This window comes from Macrotis lagotis, chromosome 5 (genome assembly GCF_037893015.1).
Source record: "Macrotis lagotis isolate mMagLag1 chromosome 5, bilby.v1.9.chrom.fasta, whole genome shotgun sequence".
Classification (NCBI taxonomy): Eukaryota; Metazoa; Chordata; class Mammalia; order Peramelemorphia; family Peramelidae; genus Macrotis; species Macrotis lagotis.
Genome location: NC_133662.1, coordinates 34,416,236 through 34,438,796, shown reverse-complemented (window position 1 = coordinate 34,438,796; position 22,561 = coordinate 34,416,236). Strand labels below are relative to the sequence as shown.

General features: G+C 35.2%; 1 protein-coding gene across 8 annotated transcripts in view; it reads left to right on the top strand.

Moving 5' to 3' along the window:
• PKHD1 (PKHD1 ciliary IPT domain containing fibrocystin/polyductin) overlaps nucleotides 1-22,561 on the top strand; it is a 657,820-nt gene that overhangs the window by 69,090 nt on the left and 566,169 nt on the right. For all 8 annotated transcript variants that reach the window (XM_074237180.1, XM_074237175.1, XM_074237181.1 and 5 more), the window contains exons 19-24: nucleotides 2,582-2,724; nucleotides 3,851-3,981; nucleotides 6,158-6,333; nucleotides 16,092-16,230; nucleotides 19,802-19,929; nucleotides 22,106-22,290. In XM_074237180.1, coding sequence (XP_074093281.1) covers nucleotides 2,582-2,724; nucleotides 3,851-3,981; nucleotides 6,158-6,333; nucleotides 16,092-16,230; nucleotides 19,802-19,929; nucleotides 22,106-22,290 — 902 coding nt within the window. The remainder of the gene's footprint in view (nucleotides 1-2,581; nucleotides 2,725-3,850; nucleotides 3,982-6,157; nucleotides 6,334-16,091; nucleotides 16,231-19,801; nucleotides 19,930-22,105; nucleotides 22,291-22,561) is intronic.

Below are 22,561 nucleotides of genomic sequence, written 5' to 3'. Positions count from 1 at the left end.
TTTCAAATGAAGAGTTTTTCAAAAAAGTTGATAATGGACAGAAGATGCTAAATTGTTAGGAAGAAAAGTTATTTGTTTTTGTTCCTTTATCCTTGAAAAAGTGAAATACCATAGACAAAGAGAAAGGGCAAAGAATAGATAAGGAAAGCTTTAAGCTCCTTAGATTTGTGCCTTATAAAAAGGAAAGTATTGCAGAAGGAAACAATCATAATCAATATCATATCATATGCTCTGAAGTCTTGTTTTTAAATAAGAAAGTGGTTTCTGAAATGATAACCAAGTCATTGACCTGCTCTTTTAATGGTAAACACTCTCCACTCATGTCCCCAACTTGGTGAACTAAGTCCCTAGAGCATGGTTGATCCAGAGGTGCTAAGCACAACCTTAAGGGACTGGAATTTCTAGTGTTGTTCATTGGTTCCCACAAATGTCCTTCTCATTATCAATCAGCCATTTGAATTTCATTAGCTTTTAGATAAAGGATTTGCTGAGAAAATATGGTTAGAAAAGTTATCACAAAACAATACTCTTTAAACCAGAGGCACACTAAGTTACTGGGAGAAAGGGCTCAAGATTAAAGTATAAATGTAATGTGTCGCATGTGTAGTGAATGCACACTGAAAGGGAAACTCTAAATTTCTGCCCCTGTGAAATTTTCTTTTAATCTTTTTGTGGAAGTCTCATACAGCTCATCTCTAAGTATAGCTCTTTTGGGTTTCAAGAATCAGGTATAAATCACTTATCTCCAGCATGTCCTTCTGTTCAAAGAGCTTATATTTTAATAGGGAATACTACATAAGGGTGTACTGGAGCAATCTATGACATCTTCAGGTGACTTTTTTTTTTATGTGAAAAGGATCTTTTCCCCATCTGTGGATACTTCCTTCGTCATTGGTTACTATCACTCTGGTATCTACAGATTATTTGTTATTATTATTATTATTATGATTGCCTCTGGAAGATTCTGCCAGTGATTGATTCTGGTTCCTGCTGGATCTCCTGTTGACTTGAATAGGTCTTCCAAACCCTTATGGTTGTCTGGACATTTCCCTTTCAGAATAATCATTCATCTAGAATCAGGAAATCATAAACACAAATGATTTAATTGTTGCATAAAGCACCTTAACTGTGAGTACATGGTACTTCTGCCTCTCCCCACCCCTTAATATCAGGAAATAATACAAATCCTGCCATTACCATTACTTGAAATGTGACCATGGACAAATCACTTAACAATGTCTTTAAAAGATACATGTCAATCTTATGGGGATGTTGTAAAATCCAATTAAGATAACATATCTAGAAACTTGACAGACTTTCAAGTTAGTTATCATATACAATATTGTCTTAATAGATGTCCTTATAGATCACTGAAAGTTTGCAAAGTCTTCTGCATTTGTTACCTCATATGAACAATATATAAATGTTAGCTATTATATGCATTTTGCTGTGGTGTTATTTATCCTTATATATGAGTTTAAAATTTTGCAAATTTTCTGTATATATTACTTCAATCGAACCTGATACTAACTCCAAAAGAAAGACACTCAAGGGATTGTTAGCCTTGTTTTGCAGATGAGGTTAAGTGATTTGTCCAGGTTCAGTTAGTAAATGATCAAGGCTGTATTTGAATTTATTCCTGATACCAAGCCCAGTGCTCTACCTAGGCAATGTAGCTGTACTATCACCAAATAAAGATTTGATGTAATTGAACTCAAATTTGACTTTATGTTTATTATATTGTATAAATATAATTTATTTGTATTTCTGTTTGTAGACTGATTTGAACTTGTTTTTGTTAAATAAAGTGAATCTATTTCCATGGATATTGCACTTGAAAATATTGAATAGTTTTGATCATTGCTTTGCCACTGATTCCAGCTCCAGGGCAATCCCCCTTGCCAAGTGTTGAACTAAGTTGTTCATCAAACTTTTATCATATGAGATATTGGTTTAGACATTCTATATATGTTGATGAAAAAGAATTTTGTCCTTCCTTTCAAAGAGCTTATATTTTAATAGGGAATACTACATAAGGGTGTACTGGAGCAAACTTGAAATAACTAAGGAGAGTCAGTTGTTAAAATTTCTGCATAAGCATTTGTTGTTCAACTGCATCAAACTTCTTGTGACTCTATTTGCGATCTTCTTGGCAAAGATACAGGAGTGGTTTGCCATTTTTTTCCTCCAGCTCATTTTATAGAAATTGGATTAAGTGATTTGTACCCAGCTAAGGCAAATTCTATCTAATGTGACACCTACCTGCTCTGTGTAAACATTTACACCTTGGAAATTGGCAGATGTTACATATCAGTTTTTGATTTATTGTTTTTTGATTATCTAGACTTAAGGAATTATATGGATTAAAATTAAATGTATCATGGGAGTATATAATATAAAAACAGTATAAGAGCATATGAATACAAAGGAGAAATTCTAAAAAAACTACATAAATTTGAAGAGTTGTGTCCAACTCTTTGTGATCCCATTTGAAAATACATCCTATTTTTTTCCTAACATGTTCCCATTCATCCTATACTTTAACCTCTACCATCCTTTATTGTATCATGAATACCACCAGGTCTACAGGATTCTGGTCCTGATGGGGATATTGGCAGTGAGACAGAGCCTTTCTGTGGAAGGTTCAGTATCCACCAGCCTCAACACCTAGTTAGAACATCAAAAAACATGCGATTAAGATATCAACTGGGTCAATATACACATGTAAGTCATAGCACGATTTCTACTTCAAAATTCTTCTCATCTCTCCTTTAAAAAAATCCATGTGAAAAAATCATCAGAATAGACATTATTTCCATGGTTAGGAGGCGGGAAATTGAGACACAAGTAATTATTAAGATTTGGGAATAATAGCAAGATCCAACTTTACTTGTCCACTACCTTAGAGCTGTGTCCAATGTACCATGGAACCATTGATTAACATGTTCTAAACTTGAAATCAGGAGAGTCTTGGATTTAAATCCTATCTCTAACCCTTAATAACTGTGTTACATGGAAAATTTGCTTAATTCCCTGAACCTCAATTTTAACTTAAAGTAAGGTGGTTCTCAAATCTTTTGATCTTTGGCAACTCTTTTCATCATCAATAATTAATATATCCCTAAATACTAATAATTTTGTCCTCACCCCAAAAGAAGCTTGGACCTCAGAAATTGCTGCCCTATACAATTGATATCATTGCTCCTGACTCTATCCAGGTGCTATATTATACTGATCTTGTAGTCTTGAAGATGAATTCAAATCCAGCTTCAGATACTTACTAGCTATGTCACCCTAGTCAAGTCATTTAATTTCTCTGAACCTCAAGTTGTTTAATTTCTCTGAACCTCAGTTTTCTCATATGTAAAAATAAGGATAAAAATAGCACTTTTACCTTATAAAGTTGTGGTGAGGATCAAATACCATAACACAAAGTATTTTGCAAACCTTAAAATGCTATATAATTTTTAATATTATTATCCCCATCCCTTCCATATCTATATAATTCCAAGAATTCTATTTTTTCTCTCTATTGGCTATTCCTTTCCTTTCCTTTCCTTTCCTTTCCTTTCCTTTCCTTTCCTTTCCTTTCCTTTCCTTTCCTTTCCTTTCCTTTCCTTTCCTTTCCTTTCCTTTCCTTTCCTTTCCTTTCCTGTCCTGTCCTGTCCTGTCCTGTCCTGCCCTTTTTCCTGTCCTGTCCTTTTTCCTGTCCTTTCCTTTCTTTTATCGTATCTAGCTATCTCTCCCATAATATCTAGCACAATGTTAGTCCAATATTGAATGTTCAATAAATGCCTGCTGAATAGTTGCTGCTTGAGTTATTCAACAAAAGGATGTTTTCTATCTGTAGCTCTGTTTTGCATATAAAGGCCATATGAATGATACCATGACCATCTCAGTATCCTTCACAAGCAAATTTCATAAGATTATAAAGAAGAAGATTGCCTGTAGATGGAATCCGGAGCATTTGAAGGCTGAAAGGTACTTAATTTGGAAGAGAAGTTTTGTTTGAATTCAGAGAGTTGGAATTTTTGTTTCCTTTGGATGAGAGCAAAGTAGACCTAGGCTAACAACTGCTTACAATATCTAATTATATGTTTGACAATATAATCCTACAATTCATTATAATTAATAGAAGGCCAAAATAAGAGAATTAATTGTTGTCATTAATAATAGTTAACAAATTTAAATCTTCCTAGAGGATGACATTATATTTTATATACATGAAATCATAGAATATTAGAGCTAGATAAGACCCTAAGTATGATTTATTCAAATTCCTTCATAAGGAGTTATAAGGAAAGACATAAGGATGATGATGAGGCCTGGATAGGACCCTCCCTAGGGTTATAGAGTATGGTGGTATCAGAATAAAGATGAGAACCCAAAACAGTGAATCTTTAATCCTTATAATAATTATGGTATGATATCAGTCGTGGTTGGTATTTCCTTGGTATTGACCTACTTCCACTTCCTCTAGTCTTTCTCCTATCTGATTCAGACTCACACAACTGAAAAATTGATTTTCCTTGTGCCAGACTAAGTCCTTCCTTTGCTCAGAAAACTCCAGTGGCTCCCTATTGCCTCTAGGATGAAGTAAACATTTTTTAGATGTTTAAAGACCTTTACAATCTGTCTCTGGTCTTACTTTCCAAGATTATTACGCAATCTTTTTCAAGAACCCTACTTTTTAGCCAAACTTGCCTGTTTACTGTTCATTGGAGATGGGGATTCATTTTCCATCTCCCTAACTTTTTAATAGGCTGTCCCCCTAACTGGCTTATCAGTGATGGTGTGTAGTGGAATTCCTCAGCATACTGGTAGAAAGCATCCTTCTCATCTTTGTCTCTTAGAATCTCTTCAGTCATTTTTTCTGTTGTGTCCAACTCTTTGTGACCCCATTTGAGTTTTTTTGAGGAGAAATACTAGAGCACTTTGTCATTGCCTTCTTTAACTAACTTTGTAGATGAGGAAATTGAGGCAAACAAAGTTAAGTGACTTGCTCAAGGTCACACAGTTAGGGAGTTTCTGAGGTCACATTTGAACTCAGGAAGATGATTCTTCCTGATTCCGAGCTTGGTACTCTATACACTATATCAATTAGCTGTCCCCTAGACTCTCTAGTTTCTCCAAAAGCTCAACCACCAAGAGATCTTTCCCAATACCTCCCACTTGCCAGTGCATCTTATTTTTAAAGATGACAAAATCAAGGCCCTGATTGGGGAGTGACTTCCACCAGATCACATAGGTAGTAAACAAAAGATTCAAGATGTGATCCTAGACCCTCTGACTTCAAATATTATTTCCCCAAATAACATTCAATCTCCTTGATGGCAAGAATTGTTTTGGCCTTTGTAGTTCTAGCACCCAGAACAATGTCCAGCCTTATAAGCTGCTTAATAAATACTTACTTGATTCATTTTTGTAACACTTACAGAAAAGTGAATTAGAGAGCCCTAAACTATTGTTCAAAGAAGAATTAGGTACTTGAGATGCATCTCCACAGTGTAGTCCCCAAGAATGCTTGAAATATAACATGGGGTAGGACCTTGTAATGCTTATTTATTCTCTCCTATATTATGTAGCATGAATACATTCACTCTTTTGTTTCAGAAATGAATCAATAATGACTAATTTAAAGGAGTACTTAAGTAGCATCTCATCAAAAAACATTTTTTTCTTTCCATGCATTCTAGTACAAAGGTTCTTAAGCTTTTTGGTATCTAGTTTCCCTATAGCGGGCTGGTGATGCCCTTCTCAAAAAATTTTATATATATAATAGAAAAAATGCCAAATATTCTATTATGTTAGTAAACATAAAGATGTGATTTCTCCTCTGAAATTCTGAATTCACAGATACCCCTTGAAAGCTATTCATGGACCTATTGCAGATCCAAGTTCCTTAGGTTAAGAAGACTTGCTAGAGTAAGACTTTGTTTTCAGTTGTAGATACTTTGGTGTGATAGCTCATGTCAGGAATCTTTTTTGCTGTTCAAGTAATCTAGAGACAAAAGTTTTGAAGAATTACTGCTCAAATCCCACTCTCTCCTAAACTTAGTTTCCTCATTCTCAAAGCAGAGGAGTTTCTAAATAAGCCTTCAGACCACTGCTACTTATCCAATGAGGTCAACTTTAACCCTTGTTTATTGTTTTTCAGTTGGAAGTTCGTCTGTATTGACCTTTGGGAGACATGTGTGCATCACTCTGAGTTCCTCCGTGACCATCTGGCCAACTCCCCTGTGCTGGTGTATCAGATTGAAGTGTTTCCTGAAGTATATGAGAAGAGCCAGTTCTACATAGATGAAATTATTATTGCAGATAGAAACTTAACAGGTGATTATCTAATTTCCTATTCTTCCTTGTCTGTCACTTTTCTCAAGCATACTTATTATTGGTTCTTTTTTTTTACCAATATGGAGAAGACACCACCCAGCAAATTCAAATTACTTCCTCTTCCTAAAATATAAAGCAGTTAAGCATAACTACATAAAAAAGTGATTACAGCTCATAGTGTAGATCACTTTAATGATCTTCTAGAAAGACAAATAAACTTGAATTTGAATCCTACTGCTTTTTACTACCTGTGTGGCCTTGGACAAGTCACAATTTCTCTGTGCTTCAATTTCCTCAATTGCAAAATGAGATGCTTGGACTAGATGCCTCTAAAGTTCCTGTCAGCTTAGATCTATGGCATTAACACGAATCCTGTACTTTATAGTTAAAAGAAAGAAAGGGTATATACTTTATAATAGTTATAGCAGCTAGGTGGCACAGATGATAGGACTCTGGGCTTGGAATCAGAAAGGTTCATATTTATTAGTTCAATTCCGGCCTCAGACACTTATCAACTATGTGATCCTGGGAAAGTTACTTAACCCTTTTTTGCCTCAGTTTTCTCATCTATAAAATGGACTGGAGAAGAAAATGGAAAATCAGTTCAGTATCTTTGTCAAGAAAATCCCAAATAGAGAAATGAAAAGCTGGACAATTAAACAACAACAAAGTGGTGAGAGAATAGAGTTCTGTTTTGTCTTCCCTTGACGCTTGTCCTTATCATCTTCTAAGAAAAGTTTCTAAGGGCAGCATAAAATAATGGATAGAATTGTTAGACTTCAGGTACAACCTGTAACAAATATTAGCTGTGTGTGTCAAGTATTAGCCCTTCAATACTACAGTGCAAATTAACTAGGGCAAAGTAAAATCATTAAAGCTACTGACTACAGTCAGTATATTAGCCTTATAACTTTTTATGCCTTAAAAACCCTCAGAACTTTTATTATGCAATATGTTATCATTTTGTTGTTGTCACTCCCCCCCCCCCCCCCCCGGATTTGGCATTGAATTAACAAGATTTTAAAACTTTTTATCTAATTCTTTATCATGAAACTAAACCTTAGGTCAGCTGGATATTAAAAGTATCCTTAATTAACAGTCCAGTTTCTCAGATCTAATTTTGATTAGGTTTGCAATGTCGTCTAAATCAGTTTATTCCCTAGACAAATCATATTTGCCTTCTTCACTTGGATAAATTTCTCAGCCTTTCATGACATTTGGAATGGTACACAGTTAAGGTGAAACATTCTATCTCCATCTGGGAATTTCTGTAATTCTATAAATATTCTGTTTATCAGTAGATTCATCAGAATTCATCATTTGCTGATGTGGACTAGACTTGCAACTCTGCTGGAAATAAAAATTCCTTAAAACATTTTAGTGGGTATTTGACAGGAGATGTCCCCATCTTCCCTGCATATCTCCTAACAATGGTAATTTGAATGAAAAAGTTGGAAGCATTTTTTTTTCATGTAGATTAGCATCTCTTCTTTTTTTTCCTCATCTTGATTTTTTTCCAACTTCAGGAAGTCTATTGCTATATACTAATAGTTAGCATTTATGTAACAATTGAAAATTTGGAAAGCATTTTGTCTCTGCTATTTCACCTGATCTTTGCAATAACTTTCAGAATTAAGTATTATCATCCTTATTTTACAGATGAGTAAACTGAAACTGAAAGAGGTTAATTACATTGCCCAAGGTCCTACAATTATTAAATATCTGAGGAAGTATTTGAATTGACACTATTCACTCTACCTGCTTGTTTTCTGAGGATTAATTAAGATATTTTTAGCAATAGTTGATCATATCTTGACATTGTGTTTTTTTTGGCTACAATTTCTGTTGCTTTTTGCTATAAATGGTTCTGTTTTATTATAGGTTTAAAATGGTCCTTGAAACTTTAGACTTTCTCACATCATTGCTATTGTATCTCAGTCACTGAATTATGCTCTTAAGGAGATACATTATTTGCACATTTCCTTGCTCTGATATTAATTCTTATAAACCTAGCAATTCAAGCACAACAAAAGAAAGAAATGAATTGTGTATGACTTGAAATCGAGTACTCAACTGACAGAGAACTAACTAAAAGTGTGAAACCAGCTCAATTTAATCTCATATCCTAAAGTTCTGACTTTTGAGTCAGCCTAGTGTCAGTAGAAGCACATGAATGAGTATGATTATTGCTATCACAAAATAAAGCTTATCAAAATTATTTTTTTCCAAGAAATGTGCACTCTAAGTCCTAAGAAATTGTGATGTGCACCTTAGTTCCCAGGCTTTAATATGGGGTGGAAAAGTTGGAATTTTATGACTGATTTTTATGATTTTGAACCCAACGAGACCAAGGCCCCTAAAATATTTGACTGATGCTTTCATTCAGACACAATGGAGAGCTTAATGAGTGTGTACTGAGGGGAAGCTGAATGATGTCCCTCTTCTGTACTTTTCCAAATCTTGCCCATTATTCAAGGATCAAATTACATAGCTCAACTCCTCTGTGAAGTCTTCTAATTACATCAACTTCCAATAAATCTATTGCTACTTTTTATTTTCAATAACTATGGTAGTCATAGTTTATAGCGAGGGAATAGTTTGAAACCGGTCAACTAATTAACCAAGCATTTACTAAGAGCCTATAATAGACCAGGTCCTGTACTAGGTGGTAATTATACAAAGAAAGACAAAATATTGTTTCTTCCCTCAAGAAACTCTTATTCTAATGGAGAAGACAAGATATAATTAATTACCTCTGTAGAAGAGAAATATAGAATATATGGATTGTAATCTCAGAGAGAAGACTTAAGAGAAATGGGGTGGGCAAAAGTCTACTGTCAAAGATGAGATTTGAGTGAATCTTGAGGAAAACCAGAAGCTGGAAATAAAAGATTCCTTGCCCTCAAATAACTTACTATCTATGATAGGAGACAACATACACATACATAAGTATATAGTGTGAAACAATAATTTCTCATAATTATATTACGATAGAAGATGAATTTCTATTAGAGAATACTGGGCTTCATATGGTTCACTTTGCTCCCTTATTGAAAATCAAGTCATCCCTATGTTAATCACAATGCTCTGGACATAAGGAGACCATCCTCCCAGGAAGAAACAGTCATGTTTCAGATAATAATTGTTCAGAGATGATAATCTTTGAAATCAGTTTCAGGTAGAGATATTGTGCAAATTTCTTTGGTTAAGCCACTAAGAAAGTTAATGAGTTTAGTTATTCTTTGATCCTGTATTAAAAATATGACTTCCAGTTCTTGGTGATCATCTTAGAGATGGTCTCCACCTAAAAATTTATTGGTAAATCCCAGAGAATAAAACTTCCTATCTAATCTATATTTTTCTGTTATGTTTATTTTTTATTTTTTAAGGGTTTTGTAAGGCAAATGGGGTAAAGTGGCTTGGCCAAGATCACACAGCTAGGTAATTATTAAGTGTCTGAGGCCGGATTTGAACTCAGGTACTCCTGACTCCAGGGCTGGTGCTCTATCCATTGCACCACCTAGCCGACACTGTTATGTTTATTTTTAACCCTATTTCAGGTAACAGATTTTAGAGTTTGCAATATAGTAAATGAATGTAAGTATTTTCTTTGAGGAAGGGGTTGTAGGACAGGGCACTAATAGTTGGAGGGAGATCAGAAAAGATCTTATATAGGAGAACCTACTTGAAATGAGCTTTGAAGGAATCTAAAGATGCTAAGAGATGAAGTTCATTCTTCATTTCTAAACAAAAGACAAAAGGGGCAATTGGTGGAAAGAAATGGAGACAGTAAATCTGGAATACCATTTATGAGAATGAGGGAGATGACTCTTTTGACCAAAGTGAAAAGAGAGGGAAAGTGAGTAAGGGAATATTAAGGCTGGAACCAGTTTCTAAAAAGGAGTCTGTATTTGATTCTAGATAGAGTGAGTAGAGTATTGGACTCGGAATCAGGAAGACCTGAGTTTAAATCAAGCTTTAGATACTTAATAGCAGTGTGGGCAAGTCACTTAACTCTTATTTGCTTGAGATTCCTCCTCTATGAAATAGGGAGGGGGAAAAGCAATTATCTCCCAGGGTTGTTGTGAGGATCAAATGAGATATTAATTAAAAAGTGCCTGACACATAATAATCTTTATGTAAAAATTGATAAGTTAAATTAAATTAGCAAAAAAGTAAAAAAATAACAGCAGCAGTAATACAAATTCATTGGAATTTATCAAATATAGAATGATGTGGTTATAAATGCCTGGGCTTCATAAAAATTATATTGTCAATTGTATGTTTGTTGGATTGCAGAGGAGAGAGACTTGAGGTAGGGAAATCAATAAGAAAACCAATAGTTCTGGCAAGGGGCTGGGAGAATTTGAACTATAGTGTTGGCTGAACAAGTAGAGAGAAAGTAACAGATACAAGGAATGTTGTAGAAGTTGAGCTTATAAAGGTTGACAGTTGACATGAAGGGCTTACAGAGGAAGATAAATTTTGTATGTTCCATGTTCATTTAATTTCATAATTTTTAACATTTAATATTTATTTTAATAAAAATTAATTTGAAAAATAATTTAAGAAGCATTTATGAGCCCATTTTGTATAAATACTGTGAAGGGCAAGGGAAATTCAAAGACCAAAAGAAAAAATAAAGATGGAAAGAAACAGGTAGTTGTTATTGAAAATAAATGAAGGCCTGACTAAATATCCTTCAAGTTCATTTTGTGTCACCTTTTTGCCCTTCCCCAACATTTGCTTCAATCAAATCCCCTTCTCCTTTCAGACACTGGATTTGTGCCCTTTTTTCCTAATTCCCTTCAAAGAAAGAAAGGGTGGGTCTTATTTACATATTGACTGAAATTTATTCACAACAATGTTTTCACTCTCCAGGTTTGTACATTTTTGAACCTTTTAAAAAATCTTTAATTGTGGAATTAAATCCTGTTAAAAAATTTATGACATCTCAGAACAGGTAAAAATAACTAACATTTACATAGCTTTTGAAGTTTTCAGAGCATTTTATGTTTTATCACCTTTGATCCTCTCAATACTCTGTGAGGTAAGTATATTAATATCCTCATTTTTTTTACAGCTAAGAAGACAGATTTGGAGATGTTTTTTATATAGTCATAGAGCTAATAAATACCTAAAGAGGGATTCAAACCATATCTTTTTGAATTTTAGCCCACAGGATACCCAGTATACAAAAGTGATTTCCAATCAGATGGGGAAAGTTTTGTTTTCATTGGTTTGTTTGTTGCATATGCTATAATACATCAGTGTTATCTTTATTTGCAGGAAATTTTGCTAAATTTTTGACTGATTAAAACTGTTTTGGTCCTCTTATGGTCCCTGAGGGTTGGAAAACAACCCAACTAAGAACCTAGATTTTTTTCTTCCCTTTATTCTTGCTACCTTTTCCTTAATTCTGATCCAGCAGCTTGTAAACCTTCCCTTCTTGGACTTTAATACCCTCTTCTGAGTTTTTCTTTCACTTCTCTCTATTCACAGGGATGTGTTAGAGTGAGGTAAAAATAGAAATGAATTCCTTCAGGCTACATATTGACTTAAAAAACCCCAAATTTAATATTATCTATATTTTATTTTATTTTTATTTATTTTGTTAAACATTTCCTAATTACATTTTTATCTGGCTCTGGTAGCACTCAAAAATTCTGAAAAACCAAATGATGATATGAATATGACATCTCTGTGCTAGAGCCATCTCCAACTATCTCAGGAGAGATGAGCTGATTGTTGAATTTTTAGTGTTAAATGTTTATATTCTAAAAATCTGTAAACACAGCAAATCAGGACTTGATTGTCTAGTCTTGAGAAAGTCAAGAAAATGTTATTAATTCAAATTAACTTTAAAAGTGTTCCAATACTAAATCTTTCCCTCCTCACCCCGCAGCTTGTTGTCAAATAGTTACCAGCACACCCCTGTTTCTTCTCAACTCTCTTCTTTTCTTACCCCTATCACATAATACACGTACCCATATATGTACACATAGACACTCATACACACATATGTCTATATAGACATGTATTATATATATACATATATATATATATTGGCTATGATTAGTAGGCAGACCAGAGTCTTATGGACTGGAGTTTCTGCTGTCTCAACTTTCTGGTCCCCAGATCATCTGGTTTGGTGCATAGAATAGGATGGCAGGTAAGGTGTCCAAATGAGAGTGGATGACATTTCATTCTGGGCTTAAAGATAGTTGAATTAGGAGTGCAGAAGCCCTGCAGGATGTTTATCTCTCACTGTTTATGTGATTTTGATCCTGAAAATTAAATTAAATCAAAGAGAACTGTCAACCTTGCCACTAATTATATATAATACAAGGAAAACTGGCACAAAGAAAAGAGATTAAGTAAACAATTATTTGGATTATGTAATACTAATTACAGTCATTGTGTTTGCTATTTATGTCTATTTATTGTACAGCACAATTATCCCCTAGATCCAGTTACAAGAAACCTCAAACCACCATTGGCATCTATAACAACAGGCAATTCTGACTCTCTTGCCCTTCTGTCTCCTTTGTCTCTTCTTTTTTGTCTCATCCCTCCAAATAAACACATATTCCATTAAACATGTCAGATTAACTTTGTCTGAAATTTCATTTGATTTGCACAGTAAATTCTGTACATATACACTTAGTCTTCATAATACACTGTACATGTTAGTCATATGTTTATAACTAACAAAAAAGTGGGAACATTGCCAGTAGTTTGTACCACACATTTCAGTATTGGATTATATAGCTTTGAGCTGTCAACAGAATTTTCTAGAATAAGTTTTTTCCTTGTAATTAAGTGAACAATTGAGTGTAGTTTTTCTATATCTTTCATAATCTCCATTGTACTTGTCATAGTGCTAGTTAAATTGTAATTGCTTGGTAAATAGTACTATATTGGTCTAAAGATAGGATATTCCCTTAAATCTTTTGAAAGAAAATCTATAAACATACTTATATGTGTAGGTATGGAGTCCTTCAATTCTTAGCCCAGTTGATTTGATCAATAGAAATTAGAAATAGAAAAAAAGAGATAATGAGGTGTTAATGTGTCAAAGAGGCTTCTACTTTGTTCTCTTGTAGTGTTAAATGTTTTCTTGGAGTAGTTAGAAGGGTAACTGGTCAATGACGGGCTGAAGATAAGGAATATCCCTAGTGGATATTAAAAATAAGTTTATTAGCCTTGAGGGAGAGATAGTCAAGAAATTTTTGAGGCAGGAATCAGTTGTGTGGAGTATGATCTCTGAGTCTGTCCCAGAGAGCAGGACAGGGAAAGAATGCAAGAATGGGATGACCACAAATAGGAAGCTTACTTCATCTGGCATGGAACAGAGAGTCTGAAAGAAAACTAGTAGAGACAGGAAGCAGTTTCAAGAAGCATGATTCCCGGCATTAGAGAAAAGAACCAATCTTAGATTCAAAGGAAAATTAGTCCTGGCAGCTGGGAGTAGAACTTTGAAGAGAAGCAGGCCCAGAGAGCCCTTCTTCACAATCTGTTCAACAGAGCCATTGCATCTAGTGGGGAGAAGTGTGAGGATGACTCAGGAGAGTGCCAGAGACATGAATTTCCTTGACTTTATGTATTCCCTATATATATGCCTCACTATAAGTTACATTTAGTTTATATGCACTCTCCTCAATGACATGTACATTTGTGGGAGAAAAATCCCACAATTAAACCTATTGGTTTGGGGGACAATGTTTTAGTACTTTTCTTGTTTTATCATATTAGTCAATGCCTCTGCTTTGAGCTATTCATATATATATATATATATATATAGATAGATAGATAGATAGATAGATAGATAGAAATTAAAAATAATGAATTGGGGCTTATGAGCCTTAACTTGAGTATAGGGGACCCATAGAGTAGATTCCTCTGTGAGGATACAGTCTGTGAGTGCCAGGTTGGGAGATGGTAGACTGAAGGGTAGGCTGTATATTTATTTTCTATCTATCTATGCCTCTTTCTTTCTCTCTATCAATCACATACACATTTGTATAAATAAACTTTTCATTGGACAAATAATTCCTTGATTTCATTGGTGTAGGGCAGGGGTGTCAAATAGAAACTGATCTCTGCAGGTTAGAAAACCACAAATCAACATTTTTTCTGTTTTATTATATTTTTATTTATTTTATTAAACATTTCCTAATTACATAATCATCTGGTTTGATTTCATCCTGGAGTTTTGCCCTGGGAGCTTGAGTTTACATTCTCTGGTTTAGGATACTCTCTTTATTTGAGCATGGCAGCATCTCAATTTAGATTAAAACTCTAATTTAAAGTTTTCAAGAGTTTTTGGTGGACCTTAAGAGGTTACATGACTTGCCCATTGTCACACAGCTACTATGTGTCAGACACAGGACTTGAACCATATCCAAGGTTATCTTTCTATACCCTATAACACATTGCCTTTCACCACCTTAGCTTGCAGCTGCAAGCCACAGCTCTTGAGTCATCAGGTAGGAATATAAAACTCTAATTTTAGGGCAAGGATGAATCTCTTTGGGGAAGAAAATCTCAGAGATGTCCTTTAGCTCCAAATTTCCAGCAACTTCAGAGACAGAGCTGGGAGTGAGAGATGGAGATGAGGAGGGCATTGTAGCAAGGTTCTTATTTGTAAGGAATTTGAATACAAAAAGCCCTTGAGTCTGTCTTACCTTCTGTAGCAGCAGCATAGCTGTCAGAAATGGATTGGATTTCTGTGACTTGTCTCTGGATTACTGAAAGACCAGTTGGGCTTAAGTTTCACTTAAGGTACTATGAAGCATCTAGATTTTAGGAATGTTAGTTCTACCAAGGAAGGTTTGACCTATCAGTCAATCAACTAACCAACCAACCAAGAAGCTCTATTAAGCATCTATGCATTCTAGACATTGTTCTTGAGTTGGGGACATAAAGGCAAAAATGAAACCATTCCTACCCCCAAGAAGCTTACTTCAAGACCAATAAGTTAATTTTTTGTTGAGCAAATACTTCAGAAGTCGTTTACAAGTCAATGTCCTCTGTACTTCTAAGCATTCTTAGGACAGGTTTCTCAAAACTGTAAAGAAGAAGTAAAGCAAAGGGAAGATAGGCCTCCAAAAAACCTTATTTGTTGATTACATTCAAGTCTATACTTCTATTATAGAAGGTCTGCAGTAAGATCATTCAACTATGATCTTAATGGGTCTCAGTCTGGTTTATGATAGAAATTTAATTTCACAATTTTCTTCTAGTACTGACTTGAGAGTTGTCATAAGTAGTTTATCCTTCCATTCCCCTCTAACTGCATTGTTGTTGTTCAGTCATTTTTCAGTCTTATCCAACTCTGTGATCCCATTTGGAATTTTCTTGGCAGAGATACTGGAGTGGTTTGCCATTTCCTTCTCCAACTCATTTTAGATGAGGAAAATGAGACACACAGGGTTAAGTGGCTTGCTTAGGGTCACACAGTAAGTATCTGATTTGAACTCAGGAAGATGGGTCTTTCTGATTCCAACCCAGGCATTTGATCTACTACATCAGCTAACTGCTCTCCAATAGCATTAGTAAAGGTTAAATATGGAGGGGCACTCATTTTTTGTGGATATTTTCTCTTATTTTCTTTCTCTATATTCCCATTAAATGCTTATTGAGTGACTATTTTGGGACTCTATAACCCCACCAAGGATTTTCTCATAACTTGAAGTTCCCATCTGTAGTCACTTTTTGATTTATGATAATTCTTTTCTTTTCTTTTTTTTTTTCAGTTTTCCAAGTCAATTCCAGAATAGCTCGCCCAGGGGGGAAGCTCATCAAATTCCTTTCTGTGACTGGAATCTCACCAACCTACAACATAACTATATGGCCAGCTGGTTGTGGCAGCAAGCTTCCTCTCATTCAGCCTTGGTAGGGAAGGACCTTTTTATTTCATTATGCCTCCTCAGTATTTACAATTATTTGGGCATATTAAAGAAGATATTCTTTTTTGTGAATGGGTTGGACTAGGCGATTGCTGAGGTTCTTCCCAACTCTCCAGTTCTGAGATTTTGGCTCTATGTTGCAGAAATCACCTGGGTTTTTTCCTTCCTCTAGAAACTGACTTTCTTGATCACCATTAAGACCATCAATTTAGAATGGAAAGAAACCTAAAGCAATAGTGTGCAACAATGGAAGGAGAGCTGGATTTGGAGTCAAAGGACATGGGTTCCCATTCTGTTTCTGCCACTTTACCTGTGTGACCTTGCATAAACTTCTCACCCCCAAAATGAGAAATATTGTATAGTTTTTTTTCCAATGACATCTGACTTTTCATGGTCCTTTTTGGGTTTTCTTGACAAAGATACTGAAATGATATTGCCATTTCTTTCTCCAGTTTATTTTACAGAAGAAGAAACTGAGGCAAACAGAATTAAGTGACTTGCCTGGGGTCACATAGCTACTGAGTATATGTGACCAGATTTGAACTCAGGTCTTCCTGACTCTATTCAGTCCAAGGTCCTTTAAGCCTTAAATCTATAATACTAAAATCATCTAGTTTACTTTATAGATGAGGAAGTTGTGGGGTTCTGACTTGCTGAAGTTTACAGAAGTAGCAGAATCACAGAGTTGAAAGGAGCTTCAGAGAACACTGAATCCAATTAGACTTCAAAAAATCTCAGTGACATACTCAAGAAGTGATCTTCTTGAAGATTTTTCTAATTTCCATTTTTTTGACAGTAATTCAAACCTAGATACTATGACTCCATAGCCAGTCATTTCCCAGTAGATGCTTATAGTTTTTGGAGAATCGGTCTATCTTTTTTCCCATATGAAAGTATGAATATCCATCAGGTGCAATTTTCTTCTTTTATTAAATATATAATAAATTTAACATACTATTTTCAAAGCTGCCTGACTTGTTTGTGATTCTTTCTGTTCTCTGCTGTACATTTAACATTCTTTATTTTCTTGTTTTTCCTTTTCTTTTTTTTTGGTGTGGCAATTCTATTCCTATTTCTCTTTGCTTTCCAACTTTCTCTAATAAACTAAATGGAAGATAATCTCTTTTAGTTTATCTTCCATTTAATTCTCTAGTACTAGAGAAAGTTGGGCAAAACCCTTCTAATAAATATTCATAATGAAACAAAGCAAATTCTCAAATAAGTTGTCTATACTGAATTCATTACCTCTCTGGAGAAGGGTAGCACACTTCATCACTGGTCTTCTGGAACCACCATTACATTTTTCAGCACTTAGATATTCTTGCTTTGGGGCGGCTAGGTGGCGCAGTGGATAGAGCACTGGCCTGGCCCTGGAGTCAAGAGTACCTGAGTTCAAATCCAGCCTCAGACACTTAATAATTACCTAACTGTGTCCTTGGGCAAGTTGCTTAACCCCATTTGCCTTGCAAAAACCTAAAAAAAAAAAAAGATATTCCTGCTTTGTGATACAACTATTTAAAAAGTAAAATTCATTCTTTTTATATCATGGACTTATAAGAAACTTACAACACTACTACTGTTTTTCCACTTTATTAGGATTTCTTGGTCTGTCATTTTTAAATTATTTTACTTAAAGAGAAAAAAGCTGGTCCTCCCTATAATGACCATTAGGTGGCACCAGAACCCCAGCAGCACTGTATTTCCCTAACAATGTTTTAATAGAGAAACAAGGGGGCTATTTTCATAGAATTGTGGTTTTAAAGATGGAAGGCAACTCTGAGGCCATCTAGTCCAAGCACCTCATTTTATAGGTGAGGAAACTGAGGCCCAGAGAGATTTTATAAAATCACACAAATAATAAATGAAAAGTGTGTGTTTCAACTCCAGGTCTAGTACCAGAATGCTCTTGTTGAACTTTGTAAAGCAACCTGTCTAAAGTTATACAAGAAATAAATGAAAGAACCTACATTTAAACCTCGGTCTTCTAACTTTCAATCCAGTGTTCCTCCCACTACAGAACAATGATTTCCCCAAACCCATGCAATATGGGTAATGCCCAGATACCCCACCTATATCAAAAGGAATTCTTTTACCTTCCACATCTTGGGGATCTACTATTTTATGGAAATGCAGGCAATATGACTCTATGTTTAATCACTCTAGCCTCATGTCCTTTGGTACTGTGGCAACTAAAATACCCCCAAATAAAGGAAAGGGTAGATGAAGTCATTCATATTTGCATTTTTTGCAGTCCTCATAAAAAAAAGTGACTGTTGGTGAGACATATTTGTTTAATCATAAAGACAGAGGAAGTTAGGGAGTTAGTTGCTTATTAGTTGCTATGGGTGTTGGTGAGTAGATTTTTTAAAAAAAATATAAAGTTGATTAATTATTTTTTAATTCCAAGGTTCATAAATTCCTTTAATTCAGAGTGGTACAATGAGTAGAGCAGTGGCTTTGGGGGTCAGAGGATGCAAGTTCAAATTCCACCTCTGATACTAAGTGCTTGTGCAACCTTAGACAAGTCATTTAGCCTCCCTTGCCTCAGTTTCCTTATCTGTAAAATGAGAACTTTGAACTAGATGACTTTTGAGGTCCCTTCTAACTTCAGATCTGTGATCTAATTAATACCTTAAGTTTTCAGGTGAGAAAACTGAGACCCAGAAAGAGGAACTGATTTGCCCAAAGGCATAGGCTAGTAATAATAATTTACAATCCACCATAAGATCATCATGATGATACCACCAGCATCAAATAAAAATTCCTCTGTTTGGTATTTTTACAGCCTGGCCCTTTCTTACCTTTCTAGTATGCTTATACTTTATTCCACTCTATAATCCAATAATACTGGCTTGCTTACTATTACTCCCACATGACATTCCATCTCCTGAATCTATGCCTTTTCATTTCCTGTCTTCTCCTTTCCCCAGTCCCACCCCATGCTTGGAATATTCTTCCTCCTCATCTCTACTTGCTGTCTTCCTTGTATTTCATGTAGACTCAATTTAATTCCCATTTTCTGTAAGAAACATTTCCTTTCAATCTATTCCCTATTTTACTCCCCAATATTCCCTATCCCACAAATAGTGTCTTTTATCTGAGATTATCTTCCATTTATACTGTATGTATATATATATATATATTATATATATAAATATCTTGTTTATAAATTCTATATACTTCCCTGATAAAATATGAGCTCCTTGAGGACTGGGACTAGATTATTGCCTTTCTTTGTATCCATAGCTCTTAGTTCTTTTTTTTTTTTTTTTTTTTTTTTGCTGTTCTTCAAATAAGATCTCCATCTCCTGGCTCTAAACTATGTGAGAAAATCACTCTTTCCCCATCAATCTCACAGTTCCATATTAAATTTGAATTATTTTGAATTGAAGGTCAAAAGGATTCTTGGTCATTTAACCCTTTTATTTCTCCCCTAGTATTTTCACATGGCCCCATGGTTTAGGTTTTTCATGCCCAAGTATCATGAGTTGAGTGTGGCTTGTTGAGTATGCTTTGGATTACGTGCTATTGACTCCTTTGTCTCTGATGTGCAATAGCTACTTGCCACCGGAAGATGCAGGTGAAGACCTAAGAGTGGTCAGTGTGACAATCCAGAGACTACAAAGGATAAGCCCACCTTTAGGAGGACATTTTCAGATCCAGCTTCCTAAGACAGTGATATCTGGTAAAGAAGAAACCACTCATGGGATATTTCTGCTTTTAAAAGTGGCATGGATTAAAGGCTTAATAAAAGCTGTATTTATGTATTTATCTGTCTGTCTGCCTGCTTGTCTTTCGCTCTATCTCCTTTATCTATACCTATCATATATATATCTAATTTCAAAATATTGTATATTTATAATAATACTAATAATAACTTTCCTAGAGAAAGTGAGGTGACATAGTTGATGAAGTCCTGAATGGGGAGTAAAAAAGATATGAGAATAACTTCTGCCTCTTATTAGATGTGTGATCCTGGGCAACTTTCCCCTGTGCATATTTCTCTTATACTTCTCATTTCCCTATCTGTAAAATAGGGATAATAAAAGTACCTACTTTACTATTCTAGAACTCAAATGACTCATATACATGGAAAGAGTAGGTCATCATGGGATCATAGTATGTAGATGTGGCAGGAATTTTAAAAGTCCTCACTGAACCCCCTCATTTCATCCATCATAGGGTCATAGATTTAGGACTAATAGGGACCTTAGAGCCCCTTTAGTTCAGAGATTCTTAATCTTTTTTTGTGTGTGTCATGGCAATCTGCTGAAGAATATGGATCCCTTCTCAGAACAATATTTGTAAATGCATAAATAAGTTATGGAATGTTACAAAAGAAATCAGTGATATTGAAACATATTTATCCATCCATCCATCTATCTATCCATCCATCCATCCATTGTCTATCTATCTATCTATCTATCTATCTATCTATCTATCTAACTACTCTATCTATCTCTATCATCTAAACAAATTAGTTTATGGATCCAGATTAAGAACTCCTGATCTATTAGTCTTCCCTCATTTTGCAGATGAGGAAACTGAGGCCTAGAGATGTTGAATGTCGTGCTCAAGATCCCAGAAAGAAATGTCAGAACAAGGATTCAAACTGAGACCCTCTGATCTCAAAGTCAGATTTCTTTACTCTGTAAAACAGGTGCCAATTGTTGTGCGACCTTATGAAAGATGATCAGTTCTTTTACTTTTCCTAAGATCAGTTTGGATTTTTCAGCTCAAATACCAAATTTAATGGAGCTTTGAAGACTTGAATATAATATCTGAAATGTAATTCCAGGATTGATGGCATTTTATGAGTTTGTCTTGTTTGACACTCGGTGCCATGAGAGAGGCAGTGTGGAATGTTGCTTGGCATGCCAAGTAAGTAAGGCAAGCCTGAACTGGAATCCTTCTGCCTCTTATGCCTTCTCCCATGTAGTGACTTGCTTAATCTCTGTCAGCTCCAGGTTCATCATCTGCAAGGAGGAGATAATAGGACCACTTAACTCCCAGAGTCATTGTGACAAAAAAGTAAGCTAGTGTTTTGAAAGCAAACCTTCAAATGCTATGTAAATATGGATTATTATTATTATTATTATTATTATTATTATTATATGTGGTAATGATCATTATGGGGACTCCAAGGTGGTTCAGTGGATATAATTCCTGGAGATTCAGCTTCCTCAATATAAAGCTGCTCTCAGACACTTCCTAGCTGTGTGACCCTGAGCGGGTCACTTAACCTGGTTGATCTCAGTTTCCTCATCTGTAAAATCAGCTGGAGAAAGAAATGGCAAACCATTTCAGTATCTTTCATAAGAGAACCCTACATGTGGTTCAAAGAGTTGAACACTATTAAAACAACAACAAAAGTGATCAGCATTCTTATCATTACAGCTTGCATTTATATGGCATATGTTTTGGGCCAGGCACTGTGCTAAGCACCTTACAAATATTGTTTTATTTGATTCTCACAAGGGCCCTATAAGGTCAATGCAATTATTATCTCTATTTTACAGATGGGAAAACCAAGGAAAACAGAGGTCATGTGACTTGCCCAAGATCACACATCTACTAAATGTCTGAGGCTGGATTCCCATTCAGGTCTTGCCTCTTCCTACCCAGTGCTCTAACTGTTGCCACCACCTAGCTGATTAAAGACATTGGGTTACTATCACTATGAAATAACATTTCCGATGGGAAGGAACTCTAAATAGGACTCAATTTTTTCTCTTAAATTTCTTCTTTGAAGACTCAGGACCTATTCCAGCAAACTTCTTGACTTTTGTTCTCCATTAACCTTGCCCTCTGTGGTGAGTTATTTCATGTTGTGTATTTACTGTATTTATATCCTATCCCAGGCATCCCTGTGCACATATCTGCTCATGACCTCCTTGAGCTCCTACAGGGCAGCAATGATGATTTTGCTGCTCAGTTCTTCAATGTCAATGACTTTACAGTGCAGAAAGAGCTAAATACCTGCTATGAACATGTGTGGACCCTCACCTGGATGTCCCAAACAGGGGACTTGCCCAGTTTTATCAGTGTATGTATGATGTTCCTTCTTCAATGTCGAGATTTGATGTGATCAATAAGATATAACTGGGGAACCTATATGGGGTTCATTTAAAAGTTCCTTCTCTCAAAAAACCTTCTCTTTTTCTGTTCAGGGCCCTACCATCTTTCCAGGCACACAGCTTTACAACCTCCATTTCAGCTTTGACTCCTTATTCTCATTCATCCCAATATTGCCAATCAGTTGTTAAAGTTTAACATTTCTACTTTCAAAACATCCTTACATTCTATCATTACACAGT